The sequence below is a fragment of the Triticum urartu genome, chromosome 7A (assembly GCF_056163025.1).
Source record: "Triticum urartu cultivar PI428250 chromosome 7A, HENAU_Tu73, whole genome shotgun sequence".
Taxonomy (NCBI): Eukaryota; Viridiplantae; Streptophyta; class Magnoliopsida; order Poales; family Poaceae; genus Triticum; species Triticum urartu.
In genome coordinates this window covers 16,533,009-16,554,636 of record NC_141879.1, presented here as the reverse complement: position 1 = coordinate 16,554,636, position 21,628 = coordinate 16,533,009, and the positions used below count along the sequence as shown (strand labels likewise).

The 21,628-nt window shown below is 46.5% G+C and overlaps 1 protein-coding gene across 1 annotated transcript in view; it reads left to right on the top strand.

Moving 5' to 3' along the window:
- LOC147956996 (putative disease resistance RPP13-like protein 1) overlaps positions 1–21,277 on the top strand; it is a 31,309-nt gene extending 10,032 nt beyond the window's left edge. The window contains exon 2 of the mRNA XM_087531538.1: positions 19,838–21,277. Within this exon, the coding sequence (XP_087387664.1) occupies positions 19,901–21,277 (1,377 nt within the window). The 5' untranslated portion in view covers positions 19,838–19,900. The remainder of the gene's footprint in view (positions 1–19,837) is intronic.
- The last annotated feature ends 351 nt before the right edge of the window (positions 21,278–21,628 follow it).

Here is a 21,628-nt window from a genome sequence, read left to right as displayed (position 1 = left end):
TGAAATGTTCCATGAGAGTTTCCCAAAGCAGACCTTTTTGTCTGTCGTCGACAAAAGTAACAGCTGGACGTGGCTTTGCTGGCTCTCTCCATGCTTGAAGGGAGATCGGGAGTTGGTCCTTCACAAGAACTCCGCACTGACGAATGAACATGTTCGCAATCTTCTTAGGCGCTAATGGTTCTCCATTAGGTTTGATGGCCTCGATATTGTACTTTACGCCCTCGTTCAACTTTTTGTTCGGGCCTCGTTTCTTGTTGCCTGAAGATTTGCTCGATCCGGATGGCTGAAAGAAGAAAGATCAATTCGTTAATATATCTTCAAGTTATTTAAAACATGTGATGATCACCACATGCCTGCTTATATAAATATATATACCTCGCCAGTCTTTGTTGTTTCAAGATCAACATTTTATTTGTCATCATCAGAATCATAGTTCATGACTTCATCAATTCGGTCGTGGCGATCGAATATCATATCACCCTCCCCGGTGTTGTTTAGAAATTCGGAGCCGTCATAATCTTCTTCATTTTGATCATCATCTGGCCCACGAGGATGGCGTATGATATCGAACAGGGTCTCTTCTCCCTCTCTGCCGGTATTGTCCGCCACAGCTTTTATTTAACTAATCCAAAAGAAATATAAAACAATTTAGTATTCAAATTACATCGTCTCGAATACATCGTCTCGAATACATCGTCTCGAATAATAGATATAATCTCGAATACATCGTCTCAAATAATATATAATCTCGAATACATCGTCTCGAATATTATATATCGAATTGTACATCACTGGCTAGGTAGCTAATAAAGATCGAATACTACAGAAGAATCTAGGCCACTCACGGTTCCTGCGGCGCGGGCGGTGGACACCCAAAGAGAAGGAACCCTCACAGGATCATAGCTCAAGTGAGATCTCTGAAGAACCTGCCAGGTATTGGAGAACCTGCCGCCCTCTAATGCAACCATGTAGCGATGGACGTGCTCGTCCTCCTCCCTGACACGGCGACGTACCACCTCCGACAGGGCCGACTCCCTCCGCACCGAAAGTGGCCCACGCGAACGCCACCAAAGGAGATCAGAGTCGACGATGGGACCCGGGGCCGGGTTCCTCATCAAGCGGCACGCCCCTCCAGGCAGCACCTCCCAGTGCCAGCCCGGCGGAGCCCAGTCCCGGGCATGGGTCCTCTGAAGCAGGACGTCGTCGCGAACGGGTCGACGGCGAGGATGCGGGCCGGGCATCGTCGACAACAAATACTATATGCAAATGTAACACTAATTATGCTATCATTGCATATGTCAAAATTCTATATGCTATTTCATACTAATTAAGCATCTAACACTAAAAACAGAAAAAACAACTTCTATACATCCATTAAAAAACAGAAAAACAACATTATATAAAAAATTCCATACTAATTAAACACTAATTATATCCATCTAACATGCATTCATACATATATACTAGTGAAAAAATAATAATCTAAAAAATCTAAAGTAATTAAACATACAAAATACGTATATACTAATATATACATGCATTCATACATATATACGTGTGTGTGTGTGTGTTCATCATGCTTGTGTGTGTGTATGGGCTCGGGGAGGGGCGGCGCCCATGGTGGCCGCCGGGGGCGAGGGAGAGGGGTTAGAGGGGGAGAGCTCACAGCGGGGGGACGGCGACGGCGAGGCGACGGCCGGGGGCGGCGACGGGCCGGGGCGTGACGCGGGGACGGCGTGACGGCGACGGGCCCGGGGCGGCGACGGGGACGGGGGCGTCGATCGATCGGGGCGGGCGGTGATTCAATGGGGAAACAGAGGAAGAAACAGAGGGAGAATGAAATTTTTCGAAGTGCTGTATACATAGAAGGCACCTTTAGTACCGGTTGGAGCCACCAACCGGTACTAAAGGCCTGTTTTGGCCAGGCCAAGCGGCGGGAAGGGCAGGCCTTTAGTACCGGGTGGTGGCTCCAACCGGTACTAAAGACCCCCCCTTTAGTACCGGTTGCTGCCACGACCCGGTACTAAAGGGGGTGCGCTGGCGCAGGTGCGGTGCGGCAAGTTTAGTCCCACCTCGCTAGCCGAGGGGCGTCTGCACTGGTTTATAACCCCCCGTGCGGTAGCTCTCTCGAGCTCCTCTCCAAAGCAGGCCTACTGGGCCTACATGTTCTGTGCTGCCCTGTGGGCCTACTGGGCCTTTGCGGGCCTGCATCCTGGCCCAATAATAGGTTGGGTTTCTAGTCGTATGCAGGCCTCTCTGGCCCAGTAGGCGGGCTTTTTTTATTTTTTTTCTTTATTTATATTTATTTTATTTATTTTTGAGTTGTTTTTTCTGTATTTAGAGTTTCTTTGTGAATATTTTTGCTTTAGGTACAAAAAATTACAAACTTTCTGTTAGTGCCCGTAGTTTTCAAATTTGAATAGTTTAAATTTTGAATTATTTATAATTAGTGTGAATCACTAGTTTGTGAATAACTTAACTCTAAAAATCAGTAAAGGCATGAAAGAATTTGTTTGCACATAAAATTTCTTCGCGTTTCAAATGCCAAAACACATAACTACCCTAACTATTACAGAGATTCCCTCCTGGATGTGAAACACAGAAGTGATGATAGTGAAGCCGATGACATCCCAGATCTTTGGGTGTGAAACTTTTTCTTCGCGTGTGTCCCTTTGCGCCGTAACCATGGAAAATCTTCATCATTTAACGGGATGCTCGGGTCAATACTCACTGTGAATGGAGCAATTTCATCAAACTTTTCATAATCTTCTGACATGTCTGTCTTGTCATCCACTCCCACAATGTTTCTCTTCCCAGAAAGAACTATGTGCTGCTTTGGCTCACTGTACGATGCATTCGCTTCCTTATCTTTTCTTTTTCTCGGCTTGGTAGACATGTCCTTCACATAGAAAACCTGTGCCACATCATTGGCTAGGACGAATGGTTCGTCTGCATACGCAAGATTGTTGAGATCCACTGTTGTCATTCCGTACTACGGGTCTTCTGTTACCCCACCTCGTGTCATATTGACCCATTTGCACCGAAATAAAGGGACCTTCAAACCACATCGATAGTCAAGTTCCCATATGTCCTATATATAACCATAATATGTTTCCTTTTCCGTCTTGGTTTCTGCATCAAAGCGGACACCACTGTTTTGGTTGGTGCTCTTTTTATCTTGGGCGATCATGTAAAATGTATTACCATTTATCTCGTACCCTTTGAAAGTCATTATATTCGAAGATGTTAAATGGGACAGCAAGTACAGGTCATCTTCAATAGAGGCGTCATGCATGGTACGTGTCTGCAACCAGCTGGCGAAACTCCTGGTTTGTTCACGTGTAATCCAGTCATCAGACCACTCCCGGTGTTTGGAGCGTAGAAAATTCTTGTGTTCATCCATATACGGAGCCACCAAGGCGGAATTCTGTAGAACTGTGTAGTGTGCTTCAGTGAGAGAATGTCCGTCCATACATATTATTTGTTCCCCTCCTAGCGTGCCTTTTCAATACAAAACTTAGTGACCTCCCCATTTTCATGGCCCTTGGAGATGTTTCCTTCTGGCCTAGCACGGTTATGAACATATTTCTTTAAGACTGCCATGAACCTCTCAAAGGGGAACATATTGTGTAGAAATACAGGACCCAAAACGTTAATCTCTTCGCATAGGTGAACTAGGACGTGTGTCATGATGTTGAAGAAGGATGGTGGGAACACCAACTCGAAACTGACAAGACATTGCACCAAATCATTCTCTAACCTTTGTATGATTTCTGGATTGATTACCTTCTGAGAGATTGTATTGAGAAATGCACATGGCTTCACAATGGCTAATCGAACTTTTTCCGGTAGAAGCCCCCTCAATGCAACCGGAAGTAGTTGCGTCATAATCACGTGGCAGTCATGAGACTTTAGGTTCTGGAACTTTTTCTCTGCCATGTTTATTATTCCCTTTATATTCGACGAGAAGCCAGACGGTACCTTCATACTGAGCAGGCATTCAAAAAAGATTTCCTTCTCTTCTTTGGTAAGAGCGTAGCTTGCATGACCTTGATGTATGCCGTCTTTTCCATGCATACGTTGCTGGTCCTCCCGTGCCTCAGGTGTATCTTTTGTCTTCCCATACACGCCCAAGAAGCCAAGCAGGGTCACACAAAGATTCTTCGTCACGTGCATCACGTTGATGCGGAGCGGACCTCTAGGTCTTTCCAATAGGGAGGTCCCAAAATATAGATTTCTTCTTCCACATGGGTGCGCGTCCGTCAGCGTCATTCGGAACAGGTTGTCCACCAGGACCCTTTCCAAAGACCACCTTCAAATCCTTGACCATATCATGTACATCAGCACCAGTACGGTGGCGAGGCTTCGTCCGGTGATCCGCCTCACCTTTGAAATGCTTGCCTTTCTTTCTTACGGGATGCCTGCTCGGAAGATATCGACGATGTCCCAGGTACACATTCTTCTTACAATTAGCCAAATATATACTGTCGGTATCGTCCAAATAGTGCGTGCATGCGCGGTATCCCTTGTTTCTCTGTCCTGAAAGGTTACTGAGAGCAGGCCAATCATTGATGGTCATGAACAGCAACGCCTTTAGGTCAAATTCTTCCCCATGTGCTCATCCCACGCACGTACACCTGTTCCATTCCACAGTTGTAAGAGTTCTTCAACTAATGGCCTTAGGTACACATCAATGTCGTTGCCGGGTTGCTTAGGTCCTTGGATGAGCACTGGCTGTTGGAAATATGCTCTAGAGGCAATAACAAATTAGTTATTATTATATTTCCTTGTTCATGATAATCGTTTATTATCCATGCTATAATTGTATTGATAGGAAACTCAGATACATGTGTGGATACATAGACAACACCATGTCCCTAGTAAGCCTCTAGTTGACTAGCTCATTGATAGATGGTTACGGTTTCCTAACCATGGACATTGGATGTCGTTGATAACGGGGTCACATCATTAGGAGAATGATGTGATGGACAAGACCCAATCCTAAGCATAGCACTAGATCGTGTAGTTCGTATGCTAAAGCTTTTCTAATGTCAAGTATCATTTCCTTAGACCATGAGATTGTGCAACTCCCGGATACCGTAGTAATACTTTGGGTGTGCCAAACGTCACAACGTAACTGGGTGACTATAAAGGTGCACTACGGGTATCTTCGAAAGTGTCTGTTGGGTTGGCACGAATCGAGACTGGACATCATCATAATGTGCACAATATGATCAAGGAGTTGATCACGGGATGATGTGTTATGGAATGAGTAAAGAGACTTGCCGGTAACGAGATTGAACAAGGTATCGGGATACCGACGATCGAATCTCGGGCAAGTATCGTACCGCTAGACAAAGGGAATTGTATACGGGATTGATTAAGTCCTTGACATCGTGGTTCATCCGATGAGATCATCGTGGAGCATGTGGGAGCCAACATGGGTATCCAGATCCCGCTGTTGGTTATTGACCGGAGAACGTCTCGGTCATGTCTGCATGGTTCCCGAACCCGTAGGGTCTACACACTTAAGGTTCGGTGACGCTAGGGTTATAGAGATATTAGTATGCGGTAACCCGAAAGTTGTTCGGAGTCCCGGATGAGATCCCAGACGTCACGAGGAGTTCCGGAATGGTCCGGAGGTAAAGAATTATATATAGGAAGTGCTATTTCGGCCATCAGGACAAGTTTCGGGGTCCCCGGTATTGTACCGGGACCACCGGAAGGGTCCCGGGGGTCCACCGGGTGGGACCACCTGCCCCGGGGGGCCACATGGGCTGTAGGGGTGTGCGCCTTGGCCTATATGGGCCAAGGGCACCAGCCCCAAGAGGCCCATGTGCCAAGAGATAAGGAAAGGAAGAGTCCTAAAGGGGGAAGGCACCTCCTAGGTGCCTTGGGGAGGAGGGACTCCTCCCTAGCCGCACCCTTCCTTGGAGGAAGGGCCAAGGCTGCGCCCCCCCCCCTCTCCCCTGGCCCTATATATAGTGGGGGAAAGGGAGGGCAGCCCCAATCTAAGCCCTAGCGCCTCCCTCTCCCTCCCGTGACACATCTCCCTCCTCCCGCGACGCTTGGCGAAGCCCTGTTGGAATCCCGCTACTTCCACCACCACGCCGTCGTGCTGCTGGATATCCATAAACCTCTCCTTTCCCCTTGCTGGATCAAGAAGGAGGAGACGTCGCTGCTCCGTACGTGTGTTGAACGCGGAGGTGCCGTCCGTTCGGCGCTAGGATCATCGGTGATTTGGATCACGACGAGTACGACTCCATCAACTCCGTTCTCTTGAACGCTTCCGCGCGCGATCTACAAGGGTATGTAGATCCACTCCTCCCTCGTTGCTAGATGACTCCATAGATTGATCTTGGTGACACGTAGGAAAATTTTGAATTATTGCTACGATCCCCAACAGTGGCATCATGAGCTAGGTCTATTGCGTAGATTCTATGCACGAGTAGAACACAAAGTAGTTGTGGGCGTTGATTTTGTTCAATATGCTTACCGTTACTAGTCCAATCTTGTTTCTACGGCATCGTGGGATGAAGCGGCCCGGACCGACCTTACACGTACTCTTACGTGAGACCGGTTCCACCGACTGACATGCACTAGTTGCATAAGGTGGCTGGCGGGTGTCTGTCTCTCCCACTTTAGTCGGAACGGATTCGATGAAAAGGGTCCTTATGAAGGGTAAATAGCAATTGGCATATCACGTTGTGGTTTTTGCGTAGGTAAGAAACATTCTTGCTAGAAACCCATAGCAGCCACGTAAAACATGCAAACAACAATTAGAGGACGTCTAACTTGTTTTTGCAGGGTATGCTATGTGATGTGATATGGCCAAAGGATGTGATGAATGATATATGTGATGTATGAGATGATCATGTTCTTGTAATAGGAATCACGACTTGCATGTTGATGAGTATGACAACCGGCAGGAGCCATAGGAGTTGTCTTTATTTATTTATGACCTGCGTGTCAACATAAACGTCATGTAATTACTTTACTTTATTGCTAAAGCGTTAGCCATAGTAGTAGAAGTAATAGATGACGTGACAACTTCAAGAAGACACGATGATGGAGATCATGGTGTCATGTCGGTGACGATGATGATCATGGAGCCCCGAAGATGGAGATCAAAACGAGCAATATGATATTGGCCATATCATGTCACTATTTGATTGCATGTGATGTTTATCATGTTTATACATCTTATTTGCTTAGAACGACGGTAGTAAATAAGATGATCCCTCATAATAATTTCAAGAAAGTGTTCCCCCTAATTGTGCACCGTTGCGACAGTTCGTTGTTTCGAAGCACCACGTGATGATCGGGTGTATAGATTCTTACGTTCGAATACAACGGGTGTTGACGAGCCTAGCATGTACAGACATGGCCTCGGAACACATGCGAAACACTTAGGTTAACTTGACGAGCCTAGCATGTACAGACATGGCCTCGGAACACAGAAGACCGAAAGGTCGACCATGAGTCGTATGGTAGATGCGATCAACATGAAGATGTTCACCGATGTTGACTAGTCCGTCTCATGTGATGATCGGACACGGCCTAGTTGACTCGGATCATGTAATCACTTAGATGACTAGAGGGATGTCTATCTAAGTGGGAGTTCATAAGATGAACTTAATTATCCTGAACATAGTCAAAAAGGATTTTGCAAATTATGTCGTAGCTCGCGCTTTAGTTCTACTATTTAGATATGTTCCTAGAGAAAAATTAGTTGAAAGTTGATAGTAGCAATTATGCGGACTAGGTCCGTAAACTGAGGATTTTCCTCATTGCTTCATAGAAGGCTTATGTCCTTAATGCACCGCTCAGTGTGCTGAACCTCGAACGTCGTCTGTGGATGTTGCGAACATCTGACATACATGTTTTGATAATTACGTGATAGTTCAGTTAAACGGTTAGAGTTGAGGCACCGAAGACGTTTTGAAACGTCGCGAAACATATGAGATGTTTTGAGGGCTGAAATTGGGATTTCAGGCTCGTGCCCACGTCAAGAGGTATAAGACCTCCGACGATTTTCTTAGCCTGCAAACTAAGGGAGAAAAGCTCAATTGTTGAGCTTGTGCTCAGATTGTCTGAGTACAACAATCATTTGAATCGAGTGGGAGTTGATCTTCCAGATGAGACAGTGATGGTTCTCCGAAGTCATTACCACCAAGCTGCTAGAGCTTCGTGATGAACTATAATATATCGGGGACATATATGATGATCCTTGAGATATTCGCGATGTTTGACACCACAAAACTAGAAATCAAGAAGGAGCATCAATTGTTGATGGTTGGTGAAACCACTAGTTTCAAGAAGGGCAAGGGCAAGAAGGGATACTTCATGAAACGGCAATTCAGCTGCTGCTCTAGTGAAGAAACCCAAGGTTGAACCCAAACCCGAGACTAAGTGCTTCTGTAATAAGGGGAACAGCCACTGGAGCAGAATTACCCTAGATACTTGGTAGATTAGAAGGCTCGCAAGGTCGATAGAAGTATATTGGATATACATTGTGTTGATGTGTACTTTACTAGTACTCCTAGTAGCACCAGGGTATTAGATACCGGTTCGGTTGCTAAGTGTTAGTAACTCGAAATAAAAGCTACGGAATAAACGGAGACTAGCTAAAGGTGAGCTGACGATATGTGTTGGAAGTGTTTCCAATGTTGATATGATCAAGCATCGCACGCTCCCTCTACCATCGAGATTGGTGTTAAACCTGAATAATTGTTATTTGGTGTTTGCGTTGAGCATAGACATGATTGGATTATGACTATCGCAATACGGTTATTCATTTAAAGAGAATAATAGTTACTCTGTTTATTTGAATAATACCTTCAATGGTCTTGCACCTAAAATGAATGGTTTATTGAATCTCGATCGTAGTGATACACATGTACATGCCAAAAGATATAAGATAGTAATGATAGTACCACCTACTTGTGGCACTGCCACGTAAGTCATATCGGTATAAAACGCATGAAGAAGCTCCATGTTGATGGATCTTTGGGATCACTCGTTTTGAAAAGTTTGAGACATGCGAACCATGTCTATTGGTGTATATGCATGAAGAAACTCCATGCAAATGGACCGTTTGGACTCGCTTGATTTTGAATCACTTGAGACATGCAAATCATACCACATGGGCAAGATGACTGAAAGCCTTGTTTTTCAGTAAAATGGAACCAGAAAGCAACTTGCTGGAAGTAGTACATTTTGATGTGTGCAGTCCAATGAGTGCTGAGGCGTGTAGTGGATATCGTTATGTTCTTGCTTCACAGATGATTTGAGTAGATGTTGAGTATATTTACTTGATGAATCACGTGTCTGAATTATTGAAAGGTTCAAGTAATTTCAGGGTGAAGTTGAAAGATCGTCGTGACAAGAGGATAAAATATCTATGATATGATCATAGAGATGAATATCTGAATTACGAGTTTGGCACAGAATTAAGACATTGTGGAAATTGTTTCACAACTGATACAGCCTGGAACACCATAGTGTGATGGTGTGTCCGAACATCATAACTGCACCCTATTGGATATGATGCATACCATGATGTCTCTTATCGAATTACCACGATAGTTTATGGGTTAGTCATTAGAGACAACCACATTCACTTTAAATAGGGCACCACGTAATTCCGATGAGATGACACCGTATGAACTATGGTTTAGAGAAACCTAAGCTGTCATTTCTTAAAAGTTTGGGGCTGCGACGCTTATGTGAAAAGTTTCAGGCTGATAAGCTCGAACCCAAAGCGGATAAATGCATCTTCATAGGACACCCAAAACAGTTGGGTATACCTCCTGTCTCAGATTCAAAAGCAATAAAGGATTGTTTCTAGAATCGGGTCCTTTCTCGAGGAAAAGTTTCTCTCGAAAGAATTGAGTGCGAGGATGGTGGAGACTTGATGAGGTTATTAAACCGTCTCTTCAACTAGTGTGTGGCAGGGCACAGGAAGTTATTTCTATGGCACCTACACCAATTGAAGTGGAAGCTTATGATAGTGATCATGAAACTTTAGATCAAGTCACTATCAAACCTCGTAGGATGACAAGGATGCGTACTACTTCAGAGTGGTACGTAATCCTGTCTTGGAAGTCATGTTGCTAGACAACAATGAACCTACGAGCTATGGAGAAGCGATGGTGGGCCCGGATTCCGATAAATGGCTCGAGGCCATAAAATCCGAGAGAGGATCCATGTATGAAAACAAAGTGTAGACTTTGGCAGAACGGCTCGATGGTCGTAAGGCTGTTGAGTACAGATGGATTTTAAAATGAAGACGGACAATGATGGTAAGTATCACCATTAAGAAAGCTCGACTTGTCGTTAAGATGTTTTCCGACATGTTCAAGGAGTTGACTACGATGAGACTTTCTCACTCGTAGCGATGCTAAGAGTCTATTGGAATTATATTAGCGATTACTGCATTATTTATGAAATCTTGCAGATAGGATGTCAAAACATTGTTTCCTCGACGATTTTTGCGGAAAGGTTGTATGTGATACAACCGGAAGGTTTTGTCAATCCTGAAAGATGCTAACAAGTATGCAAAGCTCCAGCAATCCTTCTAAGGACTGGAGTAAGCATCTCGGAGTTGGAATGTATGCTTTGATGAGATGATCAAAGTTTTTGGGTGTATACAAAGTTTATGAGAAACTTGTATTTCCAAAGAAGTGAGTGGGAGCACTATAGAATTTCTGATGAGTATATGTTGATCAGAAATGACGTAGAATTTCTGGAAAGCATACAGGGTTATTTGGAAAGTGTTTTTCAATGGAAAGCCTGGATTAAGCTACTTGAACATTGAGCATCAAGATCTATAAGGATAGATCAAAACGCTTAATAGTACTTTCAAATGAGCACATACCTTGACATGATCTTGAAGGTGTTCAAGATGGATCAGTCAAAGAAGGAGTTCTTGCCTGAGTTGTAAGGTATGAAGTTAAGACTTAAAGCTCGACCACGGCAGAATAGAGAGAAAGGACGAAGGTTGTCCCCTATGCTTAAGACATAGGCTCTACAGTATGCTATGCTGTGTACCACACCTGAAATGTGCCTTGCCATGAGTCAGTCAAGGACAGCTGTCAAAGTTATCCTTAGTAACTAGTGGACTAAGGAATTTTCTCGATTATGGAGGTGGTAAAGAGTTCGACGTAAAGAGTTACATCGATGCAAGCTTAACACCTATCCGGATAGCTCTGAGTAGAGATATCGGATACATATAATGGAGCAACAATTTGGAATAGCTCCAAGTAGAACAGTTATTTAAAATGGCTCCAAATATAGCGTAGTAGTTGCATCTACAAGATGACATAGAGATTTGCGAAGTACATACGGATCTGAATGTTGCAGACCCGTTGACTAAAACCTCTCTCACAAGCAACATGATCAAACCCAGAACTCATTGAGTGTTAATCACATAGTGATGTGAACTAGATTATTGACTCTAGTAAACTCTTTGGATGTTGGTCACATGGCGATGTGACCTATGAGTGTTAATCACATGGCGATGTGAACTAGATTATTGACTCTAGTGCAAGTGGGAGACTGTTGGAAATATGCTCTAGAGGCAATAACAAATTAGTTATTATTATATTTCCTTGTTCATGATAATCGTTTATTATCCATGCTATAATTGTATTGATAGGAAACTCAGATACATGTGTGGATACATAGACAACACCATGTCCCTAGTAAGCCTCTAGTTGACTAGCTCGTTGATCAATAGATGGTTACGGTTTCCTAACCATGGACATTGGATGTCGTTGATAACGGGATCACATCATTAGGAGAATGATGTGATGGACAAGACCCAATCCTAAGCATAGCACTAGATCGTGTAGTTCGTATGCTAAAGCTTTTCTAATGTCAAGTATCATTTCCTTAGACCATGAGATTGTGCAACTCCCGGATACCGTAGGAATACTTTGGGTGTGCCAAACGTCACAACGTAACTGGGTGACTATAAAGGTGCACTACGGGTATCTCCGAAAGTGTCTGTTGGGTTGGCATGAATCGAGACTGGGATTTGTCACTCCGTATAAACGGAGAGGTATCTCTGGGCCCACTCGGTAGGACATCATCATAATGTGCACAATATGATCAAGGAGTTGATCACGGGATGATGTGTTACGGAACGAGTAAAGAGACTTGCCAGTAACGAGATTGAACAAGGTATCGGGATACCGATGATCGAATCTCGGGCAAGTATCGTACCGCTAGACAAAGGGAATTGTATACGGGATTGATTAAGTCCTTGACATCGTGGTTCATCTGATGAGCTCATTGTGGAGCATGTGGGAGCCAACATGGGTATCCAGATCCCACTGTTGGTTATTGACCGGAGAACGTCTCGGTCATGTCTGCATGGTTCCCGAACCCGTAGGGTCTACACACTTAAGGTTCGGTGACGCTAGGGTTATAGAGATATTAGTATGCGGTAACCCGAAAGTTGTTCGGAGTCTCGGATGAGATCCCGGACGTCACGAGGAGTTCCGGAATGGTCCGGAGGTAAAGAATTATATATAGGAAGTGCTATTTCGGCCATCGGGACAAGTTTCGGGGTCACCGGTATTGTACCGGGACCACCGGAAGGGTCCTGGGGGTCAACCGGGTGGGGCCACCTGCCCCGGGGGGCCACATGGGCTGTAGGGGTGTGCGCCTTGGCCTATATGGGCCAAGGGCACCAGCCCCAAGAGGCCCATGTGCCAAGAGATAAGGAAAGGAAGAGTCCTAAAGGGGGAAGGCACCTCCTAGGTGCCTTGGGGAGGAGGGACTCCTCCCTAGCCGCACCCTTCCTTGGAGGAAGGGCCAAGGCTGCGCCCCCCCCTCTCCCTTGGCCCTATATATAGTGGGGGAAAGGGAGGGCAGCCCCAATCTAAGCCCTGGCGCCTCCCTCTCCCTCCCGTGACACATCTCCCTCCTCCCGCGGCGCTTGGCGAAGCCTTGTTGGAATCCCGCTACTTCCACCACCACGCCGTCGTGCTGCTGGATCTCCATCAACCTCTCCTTTCCCCTTGCTGGATCAAGAAGGAGGAGACGTCGCTGCTCCGTACGTGTGTTGAACGCGGAGGTGCCGTCCGTTCGGCGCTAGGATCATCTGTGATTTGGATCACGACGAGTACGACTCCATCAACCCCATTCTCTTGAACGCTTCCGCGCGCGATCTACAAGGGTATGTAGATCCACTCCTCCCTCGTTGCTAGATGACTCCATAGATTGATCTTGGTGACACGTAGGAAAATTTTGAATTATTGCTACGTTCCCAGCACTGGCATCATAATGAACTTCCGCTTCATGCACAACCAAGGAGGAAGGTTATACAAACATAGAGCCACAGGCCAGGTGCTATGGTTGCTGCTCTACTCCCCAAAAGGATTAATGCCATCTGCGCTTAGACCAAACTATATGTTCCTTGCATCATCTGCAAACTCCTTCCCGTACTTTCTTTCAATTTTTCTCCACTGCGACCCGTCAGTGGGTACTCTCAACTTTCCGTCTTTCTAACAGGTCTTCTCTTTGTTTTGGAACAAACGTTTCAACCGTGGTATTATAGGAGCATACCACATCACCTTGGCAGGAATCTTCTTCCTGGGGCGCTCGCCCTCGACATCACTAGGGTCATCGCGGCTGATCTTATAGCACAATGCACCGCATACCGGGCAAGCGTTCAAATCCTCGTACTCACCGCGATAGAGGATGCAATCATTAGGGCATGCATGTATCTTCTGCACCTCTAACCCTAGAGGGCAGACAGCCTTCTTTGCTTCGTACGTACTCTCGGGAATTCGTTGTCCTTTGGAAGCATATTCTTTATCATTACCAACAACTTTCCAAATCCCTTGTCAGATACACCATTCTCTGCCTTCCATTGCAGCAATTCCAGTGTGGTGCCCAGCTTTTTCTTGTCACCTACGCAATCCGGGTACAACAATTTTTTGTGATCCTCTAACTTGCGCTGCAACTTCTTCTTCTCCAAATCACTTGCACGGTTTCTCTTTGCATCGGCAATGGCCCAACCTAGATCATCAACGGGCTCATCTGATGCCTCTTCTTCAGCTTCTTCCCGCATTGCCGGCTCAGCTTCTTCCCCCATTGTTGTGTCATCGTATTCTGGGAACCCATGGCCAGGATAGCTATAACCAATTGATCCAACAGCATAATGATACCAAGACTCACTATCGATGGCATATTTTCTAATCTTTCTAATCTTCAAGCGCATTTTCTCCATCTTTATCTTGTGATCACCGACGACATCGGCAACATGCAACTCCAATTCCATCTTCTCCCCCTCAATTCTTTTCAATTTTTCTTTCAAGTACTCGTTTTCTCTTTCAACTAAATTTAACCTCTCGACAATAGGGTCGGTTGGAATTTCCGGTTCACATACCTCCTAGAAAAAATATCTATGTCAACTTGATGGGCATAATTTGTCATAAACACGAAATGCAACTAGTTTTAAAAGAGAATATACCACATCCGAATCATAACAAGGACGAGGGCCGACGGGGACGGATATCAAAACCATGGCACTATGTATAACAAACAACGTACGGGTAAGATAATTATACGAGTAACTATATATCCAGATCACAGAAACATCAATTTTTATATAAAATTTCATGAACAAGAAGCTCACCACAAGGTGGTGCCGGCGATGGGACGATGCGGGCGATCGACGGTGGTTACGACGGAGATTTAGAAAGCACTAAGTAATCCACACCTACATATGCAAACTAAGTGTTATTTTGACCTCAGTTTGCATATAAATCAAATACTACCACATATAATTCCTCCCAAATTACTAAAACCCACAATTAATCACTATATAAACCAATGCAAGAGCTAATCTAGCAATGAGAGATGAAAGGACAAAGTTGCTAACCTTTGTGATCATTTGAATGGATGGGGGCCTGCAAATCTTGACAAATTTGGGACAAATTTTGTGATGAACTCGAGAGGAGAAGGGAAGAACAGAGGAGAGGGAGAGGGAAAAGGGGGAAGAACAGAGTGCGGGTGGACGAAGGGTTTATATAGGACGACCTTTAGTACCGGTACGTGTCACGGACAGGTACTAAAGGTGCTGGAGGGGCCCCACTATGACTACATCCTGCCACCACACTCTTTAGTATCGGTTCGTGGCACGAACCGGTGCTAAAGGTTCGCCACGAACCGGTACTAAAGAGCTCCTCCCGCCTAGCCGTTGGAACCGGCACTAATGGACACATTAGTGCCGGTTCTGTTACAAACCGGGACTAATGTGTCTCACATTTGACCCTAACAACCTAACTATCTCCTAGTAGATGCGCCTGTCATGTAGCGTGACATGTTGACGTGTTTAACACTACTTTCTCAACTAAAGTAGGAGACGCCTCTAAGCTTGTGACACTGCCAAAATGCTTCATCCAAGATTGAACACTGAGTGAAGGGCCTGCTCCTTGAAGCAGAACAAGGCAGTGCTGAAACAGAGCAGCCAACAACCGATGAGTCAGTCAGTCAGGTGACGATGGGCTTCAGGCAAAGATTAGAGGCGGGTCCACCAGCCATCAAGTCAGCTACGCTCAAGACGTCTGGACTACTAGGAACCAGGTATGTTCTTTTCCCCAATTGAGCCACATCCCGCTTAGGAGCACCAGAGGCGAGCCATCGAGCTCATGCCCTCAGGCAACTCCGACGTGGCTATGCCGTTCACCTCTCCCCTTGTCAGCCTCTGCAGTCTCCCGGAGATCTTCATCCTCCGTGATGACTGGTTCTTGGAAGTGTGTAATTGAAAATTTGTTCCTGGCACACTGTTCCTATTTGGTCCGTCTTGAAACGATCATGGTGAGAAGTGTGAGTGAGTCGTAAACAATAATATATGATGTCCTTGTACTAATGCTCTTGTTGCCTTTCATGGTCAATATTGTTGTTTATACGAATCATGCACTGCAAAGTACCACCCAAGGTGGTAGCAGGTAGTAGCTGGCCCTTGCAAAGGCCCTTCCAGGTAACCTGCAAACGGCCCCCGCGTCGCTCCGCTCGGAGCGACTCGGGTGGCGACAAAAGCCCTAGCCGCCGCCCCCCTTCCCCCCCCCCTCCTCCCTCCCTTGCCGCCACCCGAGGAGGCCTCCGGCGAAGCCTGCATGGTCGCCCAGGACGGCGGCGGCGAGGATCTGGCTGCTTCGCTCCTCGCGGAGGGCTTCGGGCGCCGAGGCAGCGGCCTCGGGTGGTCCGGCGGCGCCGTTTCTGCGGCGAGCGGCGTCGTGGGTGTTGCCCCCCGTCTCCTTGGTCGCGAGGGCGGCGAGTGACGGCGGGCGCTGGCGCCGGTCGCAGCGGGGGCGCGGCCCCCCTATTCGCGTCTGGATCTGAAGGCGGCTCCCACTTCCCCTTAGAGCGCTCCTCCTTGCCGGATCTGGTCGCCGGCGGCCTCAAGACGCCGGATCCGCGGCTGGTGGGGTTGCCTGGAGCTTCAGAACTGGACCGGGAGAAATTCTTGGCTGGGTCTCCAGCCACGGCGTCGGCGACACATACAGGTGCCGTTTTCCTCCTCGGAGGCTACGTCGAGGTCCGTTCCCTCTCCCTCCTGCTCCATGACCCGGGTGAAAACCCTTGTCTTTCCAAGACTGGACGGCAACGGCGCAACGTGCGCCGCCACCTTCTTGAAGGTGTCGTCTGGGGCATGGTAGGAGTGTGCAGAGTGCTGTGAGGTGGGTGTCGGGTTGGCTGCGTCAACAGCGAATGAGATGAAGCTTGGTGCTCTGTTTATGTAGCAATGTTGCTCTGCTTTGGCTTGCTCGCTGGTTGGCGCCATTCTTGGGCAGGGAGGGGAGAGGGCTCCCCTCTTTTGCTAGCAGCAACTTGATGCGGTGGCGTGGGCATGGAGCCTAGCCATACGGGCTTGATCTGCTTCCTGTAAGGTTGCTTCATCCTGCTCGTTGTTCGTTTGTTCAATGTCAGTGCCTTTGCGCAGTTTTTTCTTCCCTTGGTGGTGGTAGCGGTGACCTGCGGTGTGGCAATTCGTCTGGTTATCCTCGTGCAGCGCTGTGTCGGGTTGAGTACCTCCCATGGTGGCCGGCATCGTGTCCAATCCTGGCTCTAGGGTGAGCTTCTCCATCTTCCAGCGGTCCGGCACCTTTCGAGCCAAGGCGAGGGGCAGGGGTCCCTTCTGGATTTGGAGAGGAGCGGACCGAACAAGGTGTCACCTTCGGTGTAGATGAGGATGCGACCATCGCTGGACTTTGTCTCCGTATGAAGAACCCCTCCGTTTTGTTCAGCTTGATCTACTTCTCTTGGGGGACTCCATCGACTTCTAGCATATAGAATTGACGAAATTACTATGCATATGATGGAATTCTGTACAAATACTTATATGATGGTACAGTGGGGGGGTGAAGATGCTACATCAAGTTGCAATGAACACTCCCTATTCTGTGCCGTACGGGGATAGGACACCTTTTATTGTGCATGAAATAGTGCTTAATATTTGATGACTCTGTGGTACATAAAAAGTAGCGTTCAATATTTGATGACTCTGTGGTACATGTTATGCAAAGCTCATGTGAAAGGTATAAGAGTAGCAATGTAGACAAAAAGACTGCATGGACTTTCGTCTCATAAGCACAAGCTATAATGGGATTCGATAGCTTGTCTCCATGATCCTAAGCTGCTCGGGCACACCCGGGCAAAGGCCGATCATGGTGCACCCTTCATGGGTCGAGTGTTCAATCCATAATGAAAGGGCCCTCAGGCACCCTGACTTAGGGAGCGGTTCTTGGACAAGATGTGAGGGCGTTCCTCAGGGGCACTAGTTGGGGCCGACCTAGTCGGCCTCACAGATGCTACTGAGGACTCTGAAAGAATGCATGGTCTTCCCATGTCGATTGACTAGAAGACCTGCTGGGACAACTAGGTACCACTGAGTCATACCCCTTGGTAGTTTCTCTAACACCATGCCCAGTCTGATGGGGTGGGTATCGCTAGGGCCCCCTATGACTTTGTTTGCTTCGCCAAAAAACGCTCACAATTTGCCCCACTTTTCGGTTACGATCCCGAACATCTTGAGGAATACGTGAAGCCCAAAGATTTACATTAGAGGGATCGCACGCAAAAGGTCCACTTCACAAGTTCAATATATGGATAGGGGAACTGCTGGCGTAAGCGCCACATGCTACACAACCTACCCAATACATTGGCTTTACAAAATATGCTCGGCATCCCGAGCATTGCTAATTGTAGTTGGGCGAAGAGCTCACATCCTCTCCCCATCCTCGCTGCCCATCTCCGAGGCCAATGCGACTCCCCCCTAGGCACGGGAATCTTTCTCAGCATGGCGGCCGGCCTCCACCTTCACTTTGTTGGTGGCAGTTCATCCCTCGCCCTCTCAATGCGAGCAAAGGCCACACCCATGGCATCACTACTCGGAGTGTTGTTGACTTCCATGCTACCAAACCACTCCATGAAAGTTGTATACTAGCGATCAACCCCTAGGTGGTCACGCCCGACAGCCCATGGGGCCTGGCACCACACTTCCACCTCCAAGAACTCCCTCGATGTCATGTTGTGGATATAGTTCTACTCAGCGCCAGGCGGCCCGCATCTACACGAACACTCTCCTTCCGGTCCTTCCCCGCCAAGACGACATGTCGGCATCGAAAAGCAACCAAGCCTTCTCCTCCACCACACTCATTGTCTTCTTCTCTGCCTCGCTCATGAGGGGTAATGCCATGGCTAGAGCGTCAGGACCGGGAGATGGTAGAGACGATGGCACGAGATGCTCACGACGTTTATATGGGTGTCACCATAGATTTTTGTTGTGGGTCATCGGGTGCTTTGGTTACGGGGTAAGCAAAAGGCCAGACGGAGCCAGAAGTATCTAAAGAGAGAATGAAGAAGACAACAATAATGGCAAGGGAGCAATTAATTTCTCATTGTTCCCTCCATTCACCTGCTTTTATAGGGAGAAGAGAGCATGAAGAGTCGCCCCCTGATCACCTCCGTGATGGCCGTTGTCCGTGATGGCCTCCCACACTCAAAGGGGTCGGAGAATGATCTTCATCTTCACTGCCCACACGGCGTAGTTGGTGCCAGTGAGCATCAAGTACTGGATGGGCATGTTGCGATGTGCCAGTACGTTGGCGCCGCCCGTTCCTCCACCACTGGTTGCTGACATGCCGCCCTTCTTCACCTTGTTGCTTTTCTTGTTCTCCTTGAAACTGTCATCGCCGGACTAAACTGACTCAGCGTCCCTGTCCTCCAACGTAGATCGCAGATGGTCGAGGCTCTGATACCAATTATTGGATTTTGATCTCTAGATAATTCACCAAAGTAGCAACACGCATAGCGTGCAAGCTAGTAGCTTAATTGTCTAGCTAGCCAGACAAGCAACCAAGCTAGTAGCTTTAATTGATCAACCGTAGCACTAGCACATGCACGACTTGTCGTACGCATATGGTCTACCTTAGATAGACGCTAGTTAGATCCGATTGGATCGATCAACTCTCGACGGAACGTCTTGGCGACCACTCATGTAGCTCCTTGGTACAAAACTGATCGATGTATTGCCAAACGCTCATATCAAGCCTTGCTTTATAAACTTTCTGATCTTTTTCTCGTTGGTTAGATTACATAGGGGTACATGTATATGTATTGCTAAGCTAGGCCTAACCCAAACAGACTAGGTGTAGATATCCTACATGGATAAACATACACACATGGACACGGGATTAATTCTAACATGAATGTCCAGCCTGTTCACTTACAATACCGAGCGGTTGTCAACTCAGTGATATTACAAAAATACTGTATTGGACTTATCATTTAAATTTTCAAATGTTGGTTTCTTTTGCAGGATATTTGTGTCGAACCGGGTACTACTCTTACCGGTGATTTAAATTTGCGTTTAAAGGGCAATATGGATAGAATAAAAATACTCATTGAAAAAGCACGGGGAGTTATTGCACTAGCAAAGCCATCAAGGAAGGGTGAAACTGATACTGCCAAAAATACACATACACCCACCACTTCAGCTCCAACAGGAATGGTAACTGGACGAGATGAGGATCGTCAGGGGATTAGTAAAATGCTTCGTGATGTCAACTCAAGCTCAAGGAACAGCAAATGTTTCACTGTAATTGGCATTCATGGCATTCCTGGATCTGGAAAGACAACCCTCGCACAACATGTTTGCGAGTATGAGAAAAGTGAAAACTATTTTGACCTTGTTATGTGGATTCATGTCTCAAAGAACTATAGTTTGCATGTCATTTACAAGGAGATGCTTGAGATGCTCGAGGCAGCTTCAGAGGATAAAAACAACGACCCACCTGCATACAGATACAATAGCCTTGGTGTCCTGGAAGACAAATTGAAGGAGAAAATAAAAGGAAAACGATTTCTGCTGGTACTAGATGATATCTGGTGCAATAAGGATGCTGATACTAAGGATCTACCTAGGTTACTTTCCCCACTGAAGGCTGGACAGGAAGGAAGCAGGATCATAGCGACAAGTCGTGATAAAGATGCATTTTCAGATCTAGGTCCTGATGTGGCACTTGGTGATGTTTCTGAAATACGTGCCTTGGAGGAGGAAGACTTTCTGAAACTGTTCATGAATTATGCCCTTGATGAACCAAATGCAGATGGTCCAGATAAAGCAGAACTCACAAGTATTGGAAATGAAATTGCAAAGAAGCTGAAAGGACTACCCCTGGCAGCCAGTACAGTGGGGGGACAACTTCGTAACAGACAAAAGGATGTTAAATTTTGGAGAAAAGTTAAAGATCGCAACCTTCTGAATGATACTATGGGGGCCCTATGGTGGAGTTACCAGCATCTTGATGAGCAAGTCAGGCGATGCTTTGCTTACTGTAGTATTTTTCCCAGAAGACGCCATTTGAAGCAAGATGAGTTAGTTAGATTGTGGGTGGCAGAGGGGTTTATACAGACTACTAATACAGAGGAAGACATGGAAGCTGTTGGTGAGGGTTACTTCCATAAGTTAGTGGCAACCTCATTTGTGCAACCAGCAGGACTCAACCAACGAGGGGAGTTGGTCTATTCCATCCATGATCTTATGCATGATTTTGCTGAGAAGGCGGCCGGGGGTGATTGCTTCAGAATCGAGAAAGGCTTGAGAACACAAGTTCCTCGTGACGTTCGCCATCTTTTTGTTGCAAATGCAGCAATGTTTACCAAGGAGATTTTTGAATTAGAGAACGAATGCACTCTCATTATTGATGATGTGATCAAGTTAACAGAAAATTCTTTAGGGGGATATTTGAGAAGCTGAAGAAATTGCGGGTACTAGTTGTACAAGCCCCAGACGATGATCTGACTCATTTGGCAATTCCAGAAACCATTGGTCATTTAATGTACCTGCGCTATCTTAGTTTAGTGATCCCCTCAGCAAAGCTATGGTTACCAAGAACACTAGACAAACTTTACCATCTGCAGGTGCTAACGTTTGGTCTAAGTGATATAAATGTTTCCTCTCATACAAATGTGGGTAACCTCACCAACTTGCGGCATATCATGGGCGTAATGACAGTTAGTGCTCCGTTCATTAGCAGGTTGACGTCACTACAAACATTTGAAGAATTCGAAGTAAGGAAGAAGAATGGGTATGAGTTGAGCCAGCTGA